The 15979-nt window shown below is 40.7% G+C and overlaps 1 protein-coding gene across 1 annotated transcript; it reads right to left on the reverse strand.

Annotated features, from left to right (window-relative positions):
• Positions 1-6502: 6502 nt before the first annotated feature.
• LOC147168890 (aryl-hydrocarbon-interacting protein-like 1) lies at positions 6503-15879 on the reverse strand. The gene is made up of 8 exons (XM_086084147.1): positions 15702-15879; positions 14415-14597; positions 13322-13510; positions 12147-12323; positions 10639-10780; positions 9859-10298; positions 8475-8616; positions 6503-7099 (listed from the first exon to the last, which is right to left on the reverse strand). Exons 1-8 carry the CDS (start codon positions 15795-15797, stop codon positions 6669-6671), a joined length of 1800 nt encoding a protein of 599 aa, XP_085940273.1. The 5' UTR covers positions 15798-15879; the 3' UTR covers positions 6503-6668.
• Positions 15880-15979: the final 100 nt, after the last annotated feature.

Consider the following 15979-nt stretch of genomic DNA (forward strand, 5'->3'; position numbering starts at 1 on the left):
TACTTTGAAACCCTAAAACTAGTTTAAAACCCTACTTTGTAAACCTAACCCTAGTTTAAAACCTTTGTTTGAAACCCTAACCCTAGTTTTAAACCCTACTTTAAAACCCTAACCCTAGTTTTAAACCCTACTTTGAAACCCTAACCCTAGTTTAAAACCCTTCTTTGAAACCCTAACCCTAGTTTAAAACCCTACTTTGTAACCCTAACCCTAGTTTAAAACCTTTGTTTGAAACCCTAACCCTAGTTTTAAACCCTACTTTAAAACCCTAACCCTAGTTTCAAACCCTACTTTGAAACCCTAACCCTAGTTTGAAACCCTACTTTGAAACCCTAACCCTAGTTTAAAACCCTACTTTGAAACCCTAACCCTAGTTTAAAACCCTACTTTGAAACCCTAACCCTAGTTTAAAACCCTACTTTAAAACACTAACCCTAGTTTAAAACCCTACTTTGTAACCCTAACCCTAGTTTGAAACCCTACTTTGAAACCCTAACCCTAGTTTAAAACCCTACTTTGAAACCCTAACCCTAGTTTTAAACCCTACTTTGAAACCCTAACCCTAGTTTAAAACCCTACTTTGTAACCCTAACCCTAGTTTAAAACCCTACTTTGTAACCCTAACCCTAGTTTAAAACCCTACTTTGAAACCCTAACCCTAGTTTAAAACCCTACTTTGTAACCCTAACACTAGTTTAAAACCCTACTTTGAAACCCTAACCCGAGTTTAAACCCTACTTTGTAACCCTAACCCTAGTTTAAAAACCTACTTTGAAACCCTAAAACTAGTTTAAAACCCTACTTTGTAACCCTAACCCTAGTTTAAAACCTTTGTTTGAAACCCTAACCCTAGTTTTAAACCCTACTTTAAAACCCTAACCCTAGTTTTAAACCCTACTTTGAAACCCTAACCCTAGTTTAAAACCCTTCTTTGAAACCCTAACCCTAGTTTAAAACCCTACTTTGTAACCCTAACCCTAGTTTAAAACCTTTGTTTGAAACCCTAACCCTAGTTTTAAACCCTACTTTAAAACCCTAACCCTAGTTTCAAACCCTACTTTGAAACCCTAACCCTAGTTTAAAACCCTACTTTGAAACCCTAACCCTAGTTTAAAACCCTACTTTGAAACCCTAACCCTAGTTTAAACCCCTACTTTGAAACCCTAACCCTAGTTTAAAACCCTACTTTGAAACCCTAACCCTAGTTTAAAACCCTACTTTGTAACCCTAACCCTAGTTTGAAACCCTACTTTGAAACCCTAACCCTAGTTTAAAACCCTACTTTGAAACCCTAACCCTAGTTTAAAACCCTACTTTGTAACCCTAACCCTAGTTTAAAACCCTACTTTGTAACCCTAACCCTAGTTTAAAACACTACTTTGAAACCATAACCCTAGTTTAAACCCCTACTTTGAAACCCTAACCCTAGTTTAAAACCCTACTTTGTAACCCTAACCATAGTTTAAAACCCTACTTTGAAACCCTAACCCTAGTTTAAAACCCTACTTTGAAACCCTAACCCGAGTTTAAACCCCTACTTTAAAGCCCTAACCCTAGTTTAAAACCCTACTTTGTAACCCTAACCCTAGTTTAAAACCCTACTTTGAAACCCTAACCCGAGTTTAAAACCCTACTTTGAAACCCTAAAACTAGTTTAAAACCCTACTTTGTAACCCAAACCCTAGTTTAAAACCCTACTTTGAAACCCTAACCCTAGTTTAAACCCCTAATTTGAAACCCTAACCCTAGTTTAAAACCCTACTTTGAAACCCTAACCCTAGTTTAAAACTTTACTTTAAAACCCTAACCCTAGTTTAAAACCCTAATTAGAAACCCTAACCCTAGTTTAAAACCCTACTTTGAACCTCTAGCACTGGTTTAAAACCCTACTTTGAAACCCTAACCCTAGTTTAAAACCCTACTTTGAAACCCTAACCCTAGTTTTAAACCCTACTTTGAAACCCTAACCCTAGTTTAAAACCCTACTTTGAAACCCTAACCCTAGTTTAAACCCCTAATTTGAAACCCTAACCCTAGTTTAAAACCCTACTTTGAACCCCTAACCCTAGTTTAAACCCCTAATTTGAAACCCTAACCCTAGTTTAAAACCCTACTTTGAAACCCTAACCCTAGTTTAAAACCCTACTTTGAAACCCTAACCCTAGTTTTAAACCCTACTTTGAAACCCTAACCCTAGTTTAAAACCCTACTTTGAAACCCTAACCCTAGTTTAAACCCCTAATTTGAAACCCTAACCCTAGTTTAAAACCCTACTTTGAAACCCTAACCCTAGTTTAAACCCCTACTTTGAAACCCTAACACCTAGTTTTAAACCCTACTTTGAAACCCTAACCCTAGTTTAAAACCCTACTTTGAAACCCTAACCCTAGTTTAAACCCCTACTTTGAAACCCTAACCCTAGTTTAAAACCCTACTTTGAAACCCTAACCCTAGTTTAAACCCCTACTTTGAAACCCTAACCCTAGTTTAAAACCCTACTTTGAAACCCTAACCCTAGTTCAAAACCCTACTTTGAAACCCTAACCCTAGTTTAAAACCCTACTTTGAAACCCTAACCCTAGTTTAAACCCCTACTTTGAAACCCTAACCCTAGTTTAAAACCCTACTTTGTAACCCTAACCCTAGTTTGAAACCCTACTTTGAAACCCTAACCCTAGTTTAAAACCCTACTTTGAAACCCTAACCCTAGTTTAAAACCCTACTTTGAAACCCTAACCCTAGTTTAAAACCCTACTTTGTACCCTAACCCTAGTTTGAAACCCTACTTTGAAACCCTAACCCTAGTTTGAAACCCTACTTTGAAACCCTAACCCTAGTTTTAAACCCTACTTTGAAACCCTAACCCTAGTTTAAAACCCTACTTTGAAACCCTAACCTTAGTTTAAACCCCTACTTTGAAACCTTAACCCTAGTTTAAAACCCTACTTTGTAACCCTAACCCTAGTTTTAAACCCTACTTTGTAACCCTAACCCTAGTTTAAAACCCTACTTTGAAACCCTAACCCTATTTTTAAACCCTACTTTGAACCTCTAGCACTGGTTTAAAACCCTACTTTGAAACCCTAACCCGAGTTTAAAACCATACTTTGAAACCCTAAAACTAGTTTAAAACCCTACTTTGTAACCCTAACCCTAGTTTAAAACCTTTGTTTGAAACCCTAACCCTAGTTTTAAACCCTACTTTGAAACCCTAACCCTAGTTTTAAACCCTACTTTGAAACCCTAACCCTAGTTTAAAACCCTACTTTGAAACCCTAACCCTAGTTTAAACCCCTTATTTGAAACCCTAACCCTAGTTTAAAACCCTACTTTGAAACCCTAACCCTAGTTTAAACCCCTACTTTGAAACCCTAAAACTACTTTAAAACCCTACTTTGTAACCCTAACCCTAGTTTAAAACCTTTGTTTGAAACCCTAACCCTAGTTTTAAACCCTACTTTAAAACCCTAACCCTAGTTTTAAACCCTACTTTGAAACCCTAACCCTAGTTTAAAACCCTACTTTGAAACCCTAACCCTAGTTTTAAACCCTACTTTGAAACCCTAACCCTAGTTTAAAACCCTACTTTGAAACCCTAACCCTAGTTTAAACCCCTAATTTAAAACCCTAACCCTAGTTTAAAACCCTACTTTGAAACCCTAACCCTAGTTTAAACCCCTACTTTGAAACCCTAACCCTAGTTTAAAACCCTACTTTGAAACCCTAATCCTCGTTTAAACCCCTACTTTGAAACCCTAACCCTAGTTTAAAACCCTACTTTGAAACCCTAACCCTAGTTTAAACCCCTACTTTGAAACACTAACCCTAGTTTAAAACCCTACTTTGAAACCCTAACCCTAGTTTAAACCCCTACTTTGAAACCCTAACCCTAGTTTAAACCCCTACTTTGAAACCCTAATCCTAGTTTAAAACCCTACTTTGAAACCCTAACCCTATTTTTAAACCCTACTTTGAACCTCTAGCACTGGTTTAAAACCCTACTTTGAAACCCTAACCCGAGTTTAAAACCATACTTTGTATTCCTAACCCTAGTTTAAACCCCTACTTTGTAACCCTAACCCTAGTTTAAAACCCTACTTTGAAACCCTAACCCTAGTTTAAACCCCTACTTTGAAACCCTAACCCTAGTTTAAAACCCTACTTTGAAACCCTAACTTTAGTTTAAAACCCTACTTTGAAACCCTAACCCTAGTTTAAAACCCTACTTTGAAACCCTAACCATAGTTTTAAACCCTACTTTGTAACCCTAACCCTAGTTTAAAACCCTACTTTGAAACCCTAACCCCAGTTTAAAACCCTACTTTGAAACCCTAACCCTAGTTTAAACCACTACTTTGAAACCCTAACCCTAGTTTAAAACCCTACTTTGTAACCCTAGTTTAAAACCCTACTTTGAAACCCTAACCCTAGTTTAAAACCCTACTTTGTAACCCTAACCCTAGTTTAAAACCCTACTTTGAAACCCTAACCCTAGTTTAAAACCCTACTTTGAAACCCTAACCCTAGTTTAAACCCCTACTTTGAAACCCTAACCCTAGTTTAAACCCCTACTTTGAAACCCTAACCCTAGTTTAAAACCCTACTTTGAAACCCTAACCCTAGTTTAAAACCCTACTTTGAAACACTAACCCTAGTTTAAAACCCTACTTTGAAACACTAACCCTAGTTTAAAACCCTACTTTGAAACACTAACCCTAGTTTAAAACCCTACTTTGTAACCCTAACCCTAGTTTGAAACCCTACTTTGAAACCCTAACCCTAGTTTAAAACCCTACTTTGAAACCCTAACCCTAGTTTAAACCCCTACTTTGAAACCCTAACCCTAGTTTAAACCCCTACTTTGAAACCCTAACCCTAGTTTAAAACCCTACTTTGAAACCCTAACCCTAGTTTAAACCCCTACTTTGAAACCCTAACCCTAGTTTAAAACCCTACTTTGAAACCCTAACCCTAGTTTAAAACCCTACTTTAAAACACTAACCCTAGTTTAAAACCCTACTTTGAAACCCTAACCCTAGTTTAAAACCCTACTTTGAAACACTAACCCTAGTTTAAAACCCTACTTTGAAACACTAACCCTAGTTTAAAACCCTACTTTGAAACCCTAACCCTAGTTTGAAACCCTACTTTGAAACCCTAACCCTAATTTAAAACCCTACTTTGAAACCCTAACCCTAGTTTTAAACCCTACTTTGAAACCCTAACCCTAGTTTAAAACCCTACTTTGTAACCCTAACCCTAGTTTAAAACCCTACTTTGAAACCCTAACCCTAGTTTAAAACCCTACTTTGTAACCCTAACACTAGTTTAAAACCCTACTTTGAAACCCTAACCCGAGTTTAAACCCTACTTTGTAACCCTAACCCTAGTTTAAAAACCTACTTTGAAACCCTAAAACTAGTTTAAAACCCTACTTTGTAACCCTAACCCTAGTTTAAAACCTTTGTTTGAAACCCTAACCCTAGTTTTAAACCCTACTTTAAAACCCTAACCCTAGTTTTAAACCCTACTTTGAAACCCTAACCCTAGTTTAAAACCCTACTTTGAAACCCTAACCCTAATTTAAAACCCTACTTTGTAACCCTAACCCTAGTTTAAAACCTTTGTTTGAAACCCTAACCCTAGTTTAAAACCCTACTTTGAAACCCTAACCCTAGTTTAAAACCCTACTTTGAAACCCTAACCCTAGTTTAAACCCCTACTTTGAAACCCTAACCCTAGTTTAAACCCCTACTTTGAAACCCTAACCCTAGTTTAAAACCCTACTTTGTAACCCTAACCCTAGTTTGAAACCCTACTTTGAAACCCTAACCCTAGTTTAAAACCCTACTTTGTAACCCTAACTCTAGTTTAAAACCCTACTTTGTAACCCTAACCCTAGTTTAAAACCCTACTTTGAAACCCTAACCCTAGTTTAAACCCCTACTTTGAAACCCTAACCCTAGTTTAAAACCCTACTTTGTAACCCTAACCATAGTTTAAAACCCTACTTTGAAACCCTAACCCTAGTTTAAAACCCTACTTTGAAACCCTAACCCGAGTTTAAACCCCTACTTTAAAACCCTAACCCTAGTTTAAAACCCTACTTTGTAACCCTAACCCTAGTTTAAAACCCTACTTTGAAACCCTAACCTTAGTTTAAACCCCTACTTTGAAACCCTAACCCTAGTTTAAAACCCTACTTTGTAACCCTAACCCTAGTTTAAAACCCTACTTTGAAACCCTAACCCTAGTTTTAAACCCTACTTTGTAACCCTAACCCTAGTTTAAACCCCTACTTTGAAACCCTAACCCTAGTTTAAAACTTTACTTTAAAACCCTAACCCTAGTTTAAAACCCTACTTTGAAACCCCAGCACAATCTTAAAACCCTAATTAGAAACCCTAACCCTACTTTGAAACCCTAGCTTTAGTATAAAACCCAACATTTTATTCATCACAAAATGTAAATATCAACGATAACGCAAATAAAGAAGAAAATGCAGTTTTTAAATGATGATTTTATTATCTATTGAGAGCCACCTGACTTCATCAATACTTCCATTCTTATCGCTCGGTGCGGCCTCCATTGATTGCACTTTTCCTCTTTTATCACATTTGCCGCTTTTGTTGCTTGCTTGGCTTTTGGACCTTCTCCGTGCTCTCATCTCAAGTCGATCTCCCGCTGGCTTCGCTATCGCTAACAGCGGCGGCAGTGCAGGCGGCGACGTCAGGACCGCCGTTATCTTCCGTAAGATCAACGCTCACGATGTTTTCATTATCGGGTTCCTCCTCCTCGTTAGGGTGCCAACTTTGTTTTATTTTGTCCGCTTGATGGTGGATTTCGCCGATCTCCGGCGTGGCGCGGTTCCGCCGGGCCTGTCCGGGTCCCCACTTCTCCCGGGTGGCGTCCCAATAGGTCTTGTTCTGGTGGGCGTGCATGCTGCGGACGTTCTCGCCCAGCTTCTTCAGCTCCTGGCGGACCAACGGCTTGAGCTGCGGGTCCAGTTTCTCCACGGCGGTAAAGTCCCGCCGAGCTTCCTCCTGGTTGCACAAGGCGGCGTGCGCTCGAGCACGCTGGTAGAGCGCCTTGCAGTGACCTGAAACCAGCACAGGGGGGGACAAATTCAAGTTGGTGGCAGCAAAACTCAGCCGTCGTATTCTTTTCGGGAAATATTGTTTTGAGGCGCCACATCGACTGTAATGTATTGTTTTTCCGCTACAGTCACAGCAGGCGTATGTTAAATTAGGACTAAATTGTCACGTATGATTGTCAAAATAAAGATGAGTTGAATGAAACACGATATCATCGGGCAGAATCGTCAAAACTCCAAAATAACGGGGGGGGAGAAAAAAAAACGTTATCTTGCGTGAGTTACCAAACACGCATTTTCCAGTTGGAATCATACCCAATTAAACTCAATTCAATTAATTAATTAATTAATATATTATTATTATTATTATTGTTAATTCATTAAACTTACCACAACCCAAGAGTCATGTTCAATTGCTGATTTAGTAAGCTAAAAAATTTTTTTTTTTTAAATAAACACAAATGTATTATTTTCATACTCCACAAATGCAAACCACTGTTAGAGCATTTTCCCAAATTATTTTCCAAAGGTCTTAGAGCCATGAGAGATTGCACTAAAACAATGAGCTGACTAAGCACTCCAATAGGCGCAAATGGAATTTGTGCACACTTCTCTTGCTGACCATTTTCTTCAGCTCAAAATAATTTTTTTTAACAAAACAGGCCTGTCCAACCCAATTTTTTTCACTTGTTTTATCTTTAAAAAAATAAAACACACTTCCATTCTCGAGGCAACATTATGCTATGACACTTAACATTGGTTCATAAAGCGTACACTAATCATATCAATTTGTGACAAAATAAGAAATAACCATATTTGGATGTTGTGGATATATTCCGTACAATATAACCAGTGAAAATATTTCAGTGAAATATATTTGAGTAAGCCTGTCATTTGTTAATAGAAATAAAATATAGTAGGTCGGCCATGAAGGTAAGTTGTGCACTAATTAATTTCCAGCTAATACATCGATTGATCAGTTCATTGTTTGATTGTAACCACAGTTTGCTTTTGGGAAGCGTTCAAGGCTTTATGTCTGATTTCCAAATTGAACATTTCCAAGTGACCGCAAATGTTTGAGCTGTCGTTTGTAACCAACAGTTACATTTCACTTCTCTGCCGAAATAAATCCAGAAGTGATTTTTGAACGCGGTTCCCGCACGTGGTTTCCAAGAGAAACCAATAAGACGCCGTGATTGACACGCCTTCGCTTGCAAACAGCCAGATCAAGCGTGCAGCCCCGCATGAAAGCAAACACGACGCCGCGGGCTGACTGACAAAATCTTCATATCTCCCCAAAAACGTGTCAGAGCTAAATATTGACTTTCTTGAAATTGCGGTTTGTACATCAAAACACGGATTGCGCCCGCGTCCATATTACCTTGATGGCGTTCCAGCAGCTTGTCATTGAGCCGCACGACTTGCTGGTAGTTTTGCATTTCCAGCATGCACTGGCTCAGGTTGAGGCTGACGGGCAGACGCACTTTCTCCAAAGATTCGCCGTCCTCGGCGTCTCGGCGACCCTGCGAGGACGTTTGACCGAGAGGAGGAGCGTGTCAGGCCCGGAGGTGAGAAGGATTGAAATGTGGATTTTGCAGGAGATTGGACGGCGCGAGGGAGAGGAGGAGGAGGAGGAGGAGGAGGAGGAGGAGGACGAGGGCCTGCTGGAGAGCAAGGTTGCTTGTGGGAGGACTGTCGCTGTCACCGCTTTGTGTTGAGTTGTTATTTTTGGACTCGCTGCTTCGCTACGCCTGCATACTTGAAAAGACGCGCCTTCGTAAGCGCGACAACAGCAGCAACGACAGGAGATGGCTACAAGCGACATGGCTCAAAATATTAAGCGCAGCTGCGCAATCAAATGAGAGGCAAAAACGAAAAAGTTCCGCTTTTAACATGTTTCACAAAAAAACGTGTTGTTGTTTTGATTCCGTTTCTTACTGACGTGCTAAACTGTGGGTACAGATTGGCAATGTTTTGTCATACGCTGGCACCAGAGGAGCGCCGTGCCGATCAGAATAACATATACATACGTACACATACTGTTTATATACAGTATTAGGGCTGTCGTTACCGTTTTTAATTGTAATTAATCACCTGATTTCCATAGTTAACTTGTGATTAATCACACATCGATGGCACGTTATATCTGTTCTAAATGTACAATCATATATATTTTTAAGTTGTTCATGCTTGTATCTACAAAAAAATACAAATTGAGTTGTATCTTTTAGCTCATGGATATAGTCATTTTATAGTAAGTAATTCATTAAGTTATCCATCCATCCATTTTCTTAGTCCTCACAAGGGTCGCGGGTCATTAAGTTATTTGAAATTAAAAAATATATGCTAAACAATTAAAAGGAGTGTGACAAATGTCATCATAGATTTACGTTGAGGTCATTTTTCTACCACTAGGTGGCATTAGTGTTTCATGTTGTACATTGGTGACGTTTTGGGGTTTTTTTTTCAAATTCTGAGCAATTTGTATTTCGAACATGAAGCAACTTGTGGACTGCATACATTTTTTAAATCACATTTATTATTGCTAAATTGTGTTATAGTGACTCTTTTTCACAACTAATGAAAAATATAGCATAAACGTTTTTACATCAATTGTATTTACATTTTTAACGCTTCCGGACGTCGTACTTAAATCTTTTTCATGAACCCTGGTATAAAATAACGTATTTTTTTGTGTCTCTTCATGTTTCCATTAAAGTTATGGAATATAGGCAGAACATTTGACCCAATATTGTCACACCAACCTTATTTTGAAGGAAGTCCACATAGTCTAAAGCCTCCTTGAACTTTGTCGCCGCGTCTTGGAAGCTTTTGTCTTTCATCAGGACGTTCCCTTGCTCCTGCAGCAGCATCACCAGACGCAACATCTGCTGCCAATCCTCCTCCATCTTGTGGCCTCCGTCACCCTTCCCGCATTCTTCTCCATCCCGGGCCTCCTCCTTCTTTTCTTCCTCCTCCACCTTCTCCTCTTTGTCACCGCCGGCGTCCAGCTTGTTCCAGTAGGCGTCCTTCTCCTGCCAGTACTTGTCCTTGATGCGCTCCGACAAGGCCCTGAGCTCTCGTTGGACCAGCGAGCCCAGCGTGGGGTCCAGGTGGGCCACCATGTTGAAGTCCCGCCGCGCTTCCTTTTCGTTCCACACGGCGGCGTGTGCCTTGGCTCGCTTGTAGTAACCCTTCACGCAGTCTGCAAAGAACAAATGAAGAAGTCTACAGGAGGCCTTGAATTAAGAGTGCCCCCAACTTACGAGCATGCTTTCTTGGAGTTGTTGGTCAGACTTAAATAAGAGCATGATATTTTTTTGCTCATTTAGCCTCTAATTTTTGTTTGTTTTTTAACTGAATTCACCCAAAAAATGATATACGTTAATATATCGGTATTAACAGCCACAATATTAGGTACACCTGCGCTTCATGAGTGTTTCAAGAGGTCAATCAAGCAGTTGCCGGTTCGAGCATGATGACATGTCAGCTGCTTGCCGTTCGATAAGCATAGTCGGTCAGAGCGGCTGGCGAACGACCCCCACCTTTGTGCTTGTCCAGCAGCTCGCTGGCGTGCTCGATCACCTTGTAGTACTCGTGCAGCTCCAGCATGCACTGGCAGTAGTTCAACTCCAGGGGGACGATCATACGGGCCAAGTTCATGTAGTCCGCGTCGCCTGGCATCTCCTGCATGCGAGGAGGGAAAATGGAAAAAAACAGCTGCATATTTCAAAACCTGATTCAAATATGGCGGGCGTGGTCGCCCTGCGTGGTCAAAACTGCGCTCCATCCATCCTCCCCTTCAGTATTTCCTGTTACCCAAAACCCGGCCCATCCCTTAAATCAATCCAGGGATGAGATCAAGTCACACCTGCAAGTCTCAAGGGAGAGTTTGGCCTCCAGTAAATCACGATTTTTAACAGCTGTTACAAAATTTAATTGAAAATTATAGCCATCAGAATATGTGAAATTGTGTTTTAAAGGAATCATGGCTTCAAAGCAGGCTTTCAAGGGAACATTTGGCTACCGAGCAGGGTCAGGGTTTTTAACAGCTGCTAAAAAATTTAGTTGAAAAATTCAGCTGTTAGAATGTGGGACCTCAGTTTTTATAAACACCAAGGATTCAAAGTGCGGTTTAACAGGAGAGTTTGGTTCTTTAGTTGGGTCATAATTTTTGACAGCTGTTTCAAAATTGAGGAGAAAAATTCAGCTGTCAGAATGTTGGTTTCAGGTTTTAAAGGCATCAAGGCTTTAAAGAAGTAGGGTTTCAATGTGGAGTTTGGGCTCCAAGCAAGGTCACAATTTATTACAGCTGTTACAAAATTTAGTTAAAAAATTCAGTTGTTAGAATGTGTGAACTTATGTTTTAAAGCAGGGTTTCAAGGGAAAATTTGGCTACCAAGCAGGGTCAGGGTTTTTAACAGCTGCTACAAAATTTTGTTGAAAAATTCATCTGTTAGAATGTGTAAAGTCAGTTTTTATAAACGCCAAAGATTCAAAGTATGGTTTAACAGGAGAGTTTGGCCTCTAGTTGGGTCACAATTTTGGACAGCTGCTACAAAATTGAGGAGAAAAATTCAGCTGTCAGAATGTTGGTCTCAGGTTTTAATGGCATCGGGGCTTTAAAGAAGTAGGGTTTCAAGGTGGAGTTTGGGCTACAGGCAAGGTCGCGATTTATTACAGCTGTTACAAAATTTAGTTGAAATGTCAGCTGTAAGAATGTGTGACCTTGGAAATTTTAGCTGTAAAAATGTGTAACTTTGGATTTTATAGTCGTCAGGGTTTCAAGTGAGAGTTTGGCCTCCAGGCAGGGTCACACTTTTTAACAGCTGTTACAAAATCCATGTTGGAAAATTCAGCTGTCAGAATGTGTTGACCTAGGGTTTTAAAGGTGTCAGGGCTTCAAAGTAGGGTTTCAAGGGAACGTTTGGTCATTTTGTCCTGGACAAGTTAAGTCATATATCATCAAAACAACCTCTGGGACGCAATGACTCGAGTCACCCATCCAGGCTGGTTGCCGGGATGCCGCCACCTCCCACCCTCATGCACTCACCCTGGATTGGACGGTTTTGAGCAGCAGCACAGCCTCCTTGTATTGGCTGGCCGCCTCCTGGAACTGCTGCTGTTTGACCAGCGCGTTGCCTCGCATGTGGAGGAGCGGCACCGTGCTCAGCTTTTCGTCCTTCTCCATCATCCACGACTCTCTGTGGTAGGAAATGGGGTCGCCCACCTGGAAAGGTCGGGGGCGTATTTAATTTTACTGTTTACCTTGATTGGAATCGAGGTTTTTATAGTAATGAAAACCAACAGTAATGTTGTATAACAAAATGAACTTCTTCTTTTTTCAAATTTTATTCAGAATCGTTTTCACATTTTGAGTTACGATCGTGGTCATACGAGTAACGAGAGTTACGAGCTTGGAATGGATTAAACTCATGAGTCTAACCGTGATTCACAGACTCCAACCATTGCTTGAAAGTGGCTCTGGATCTCCCCCCCCCGCTATCTGATCCTTTCAAGGCTTAGTTGTAGGGGCAGTTGTTATATAAATGATCCCACTATTATTTTTCATGAACCAGGAAGTGGCTTGCCAACTACGGACCAACCAATTATGAGAAAACGTTTTTATTTTTGGTTCAGCTTTGGCGAAGGTCTACTAAGTGCTACTGCGATTTCAATTGCAGCTTTTGAAAATAGAAAGCAAGTGCTGTTGTTTTCCAGGTATGGCATCAAGCATGATTTTTCTAGGATAAAGCCGCCACTGAATAAAACAGCAGGAGCGAATACAAGGAAATGCTAAATAGGAACACACAATTGTCTGCTCCAACAAGATCAAACCTTTGTTTTGGACCCCCCCGGTGGGTTGACTTCAAAGCACGATGTTTGGAGGCAGAGTTTGGGGGGAGGTGGGGGGGGGGGGTCACTTCTTGTCACCGCTGTCAGTGATTGTTGAGGAATATTGTTGTTTTATGTGCCAAAAAGACGCTGGGTTATTTTTTTCCCAAGCTTTGTCTTAATTATTTTGACCCAGCATATTTTATTTTTTTTAGAATTCTTGCTATTTTACTTTATTACAAATGTTTACTATTTTATTTAATTTTTATTTATTTTATTTTATTATTTTAATTTAAAAAAATATATATTGATTTGCTATTCTTTCTTTTTCTATGTGTGCCATCTGTTTTTAAGTGGAGGTGTGTTGTTTGTGTTTTTCTTTGTCCTCCTGACCTGCAGCAGCTCCATGATGAAGATGAGCGGCTGCGGCGTCCTCATGAGCTCATCCAGCTCGGGGAAGCCGGTGGAGTGATAGTGGAAGAGGTTCCCCATGCCGCACATGTGCCTCTGGCCCTCCAGGGGGTCTTTGCCTTGAGCGATCAGCCGCATCCCCTTCGACACGATGGGGTACAAACCTGTGTGCTGCCAAACAACAAAACGAAACAAAAACAAAAAGAGCAGCTTCAGTCAGTGCGGCGCTTCAGGAGGAACCACAGTGAAGGTGGCGTAAGGTGATGATGCAGTGTGCATCCATATGAGCTGCTTTAACCTTCAACGCCAGGATTTAGACCAGGGGTGGGGAAAGTAGGGCCCACGGGCGACTCGCGACGTTAGTTCAAGCATTTGCATTGTCAAGGATACTGTCATTATTTGTTGCATTCAATTTAGGAAGTATACGTGAAGTTTATTATTCTCGCAGACTAGTGCTCACTTGAAAGGTTATTTAGAAGTAAAAAAAAAAAATAAGAATACATACATACATACATACAAACAACATAACATGTTTCATTTGTTATATGAAATCAATGAGAAAATTATTGCTTTATTATTCAAATAAACTTTTAAGTAATTTACACACATTTAACTTTAAAATATATGTATATTGTCTTTTTTTACCTCATCTATTTACGGGATGACCCATCTGTCCATTTTAGATGGATGGATGGATGGATGGCTAGCTAGCTAGCTATCGAGCTAAATGGATGGATGGATGGATGGATGGATAGATAGATAGATAGATAGATAGATAGATAGATAGATAGATAGATAGATAGATAGATAGATAGATGCTGATGTATGTAAGTAATAAATATTGTGTAATGATGCTATACAGTAATATTTGTGGGAAGTACTCATTGAACTTATTAGACTTAAAAAAAAAAAAGTGCTTTGCCGCCACCGTGTGGCATATGTGGGCAATTCAATTCTTTGTTTAACTTTTTTTAATTTTTTTATTGCGATTCATTACAACAACAAAAAAAATTGGGCGCGACAGTGGGCTTAATTGCAACGTCAGGCATTTGCGTGATGATGTCATCCAACTCACCACGGCGTCGCACCAGAACTCCGCCACCTCTCCGAGCCGCATGGACGTCAGCAACGTCTCCCACACTTCCAACTTGAACATCTTGCCCACAAAGATCTCGGCTGGCCTACCGGCGGCCAGTCGGCTGTCGTCCACCGCCGTGCGCTCAAAGTTGTCCAGCAGCGTCTGGAAATGGAAAACCAGCTGCGATGCCAACACACACACACACACACACGCACGCACGCACGCACGCACACACACACGCACGCACACAAAAAACAGACACAGTTATGGTTAATCGGCACATTTTTCACCGAAAAAGGATGAAATGGGTGACGTCATACCACAGCCATTAGCCATCAGGTGTACCTAATGTTGTGGCTCTTCATAGGCAACACAGTGCTCTTTTAATCCCGTGTACATATGAATGCGTCAGATTTTTTTACTTGGAGCTATTCTGACTGAGTATATAATGCAGTGATAGCCTAGCAGATTTTATTTACCACTGGGAACTTCCTCAGCAGGTAGGTCACAAACAAACACACACACACACACACACACACACGCACACACACACACACAGAGTGATGTCGATGCACAGGAGTGGAAATCCACGCTGGCACTGTCATGGAAAATGTTTGTCAGTGTATCCGGGCTTTGTGCCAATAGCTGGATGTGACAAGACTACACAGAAAAAGAAAAAAGAAAAAAGAAAAAAGACAGCCATACACACTGAGACACAAACACGGCGTCGCTGCCATTAAACATGTCGCAATTTGCTTGACCAAATGTTTGCTACGATTCCCTCACGCGCGTCTTCATTCGTGAATATTTCAACGGCAAACAACAACATGTTTGACATCTGAAGCTGGGCTTCTCAAACTGGGGTCGGCGGCCCCCCTGGAAGGTCTGCAGGTCGTAATTTGGGGATCCGCCAAGTCGTTATTAATACATGATTATGTCGTGCAGTGCATAATCCGCGTATAGAGATTCGCAATGTTTTTTTTCCTGCTCATCTATTTTAAAGAACAAAACAACTGTTGTGCCTTTTCTATAATGCTTTGCCACAAGTGGGCGCTAATCCCCTAGCGAATAGGAAGGTAACATTTTGGGATCGAAGTTGGTGGTATATTTATATTTTAAACAATATATTCAATTCAGTTTTGTGGAATTTTGTTCTAAAGAGATCATGCAGATTTAAGTAGGTAGTTCTGTTGAATCAACATCCTTAAAAAAAAAAAAAAAAAAAAACACTCGACAACACCTGATGTAAAAGTTGTCCCGTCCCAGAGGTCATGTGAGCGGTACCTTGGTCCCAGGTGGGAAGTGAAGCAGCGGGCCGGTGCCTCCAGCCAGAATCTTCTTCTTGACGCCCGGATGCTTGAGCAGGTACGTCTCCTCCATGGTGCTGCCTGCCTCCTTCTTGGCCCAGAAATGAGAGCGGTGGCGGAAGCCGGCCAATGGTTTGCTCTCTGACAGATGGCGGGATTAGGACCAGCCGGCCGAGCTGGCCACTTTAATCTGAGGAGCTAATCCCTGGCTGGCTAATTCCATGGGTGGGAGCATCCCTGCAGCAAAAAGAAAAA

The sequence above is a fragment of the Leptonotus elevatus genome, chromosome 9, assembly GCF_054856555.1.
Source record: "Leptonotus elevatus isolate MCC_2025b chromosome 9, RoL_Lele_1.0, whole genome shotgun sequence".
Taxonomy (NCBI): domain Eukaryota; kingdom Metazoa; phylum Chordata; class Actinopteri; order Syngnathiformes; family Syngnathidae; genus Leptonotus; species Leptonotus elevatus.

What these genes read in the sequence shown, in the direction of transcription:
- LOC147168890 (XM_086084147.1), bottom strand. Translation starts at nt 15,797, where the DNA reads ATGGAGGAGACGTACCTGCTCAAGCATCCGGGCGTCAAGAAGAAGATT. An exon ending in TCATCATGGAGCTGCTGCAG is followed by an intron (nt 12,324 to 13,321) that starts GTCAGGAGGACA and finishes CGACCTTTCCAG; the next exon opens with GTGGGCGACCCCATTTCCTA. An exon ending in TGGACTTCCTTCAAAATAAG is followed by an intron (nt 8,617 to 9,858) that starts GTTGGTGTGACA and finishes ACGTCCTCGCAG; the next exon opens with GGTCGCCGAGACGCCGAGGA.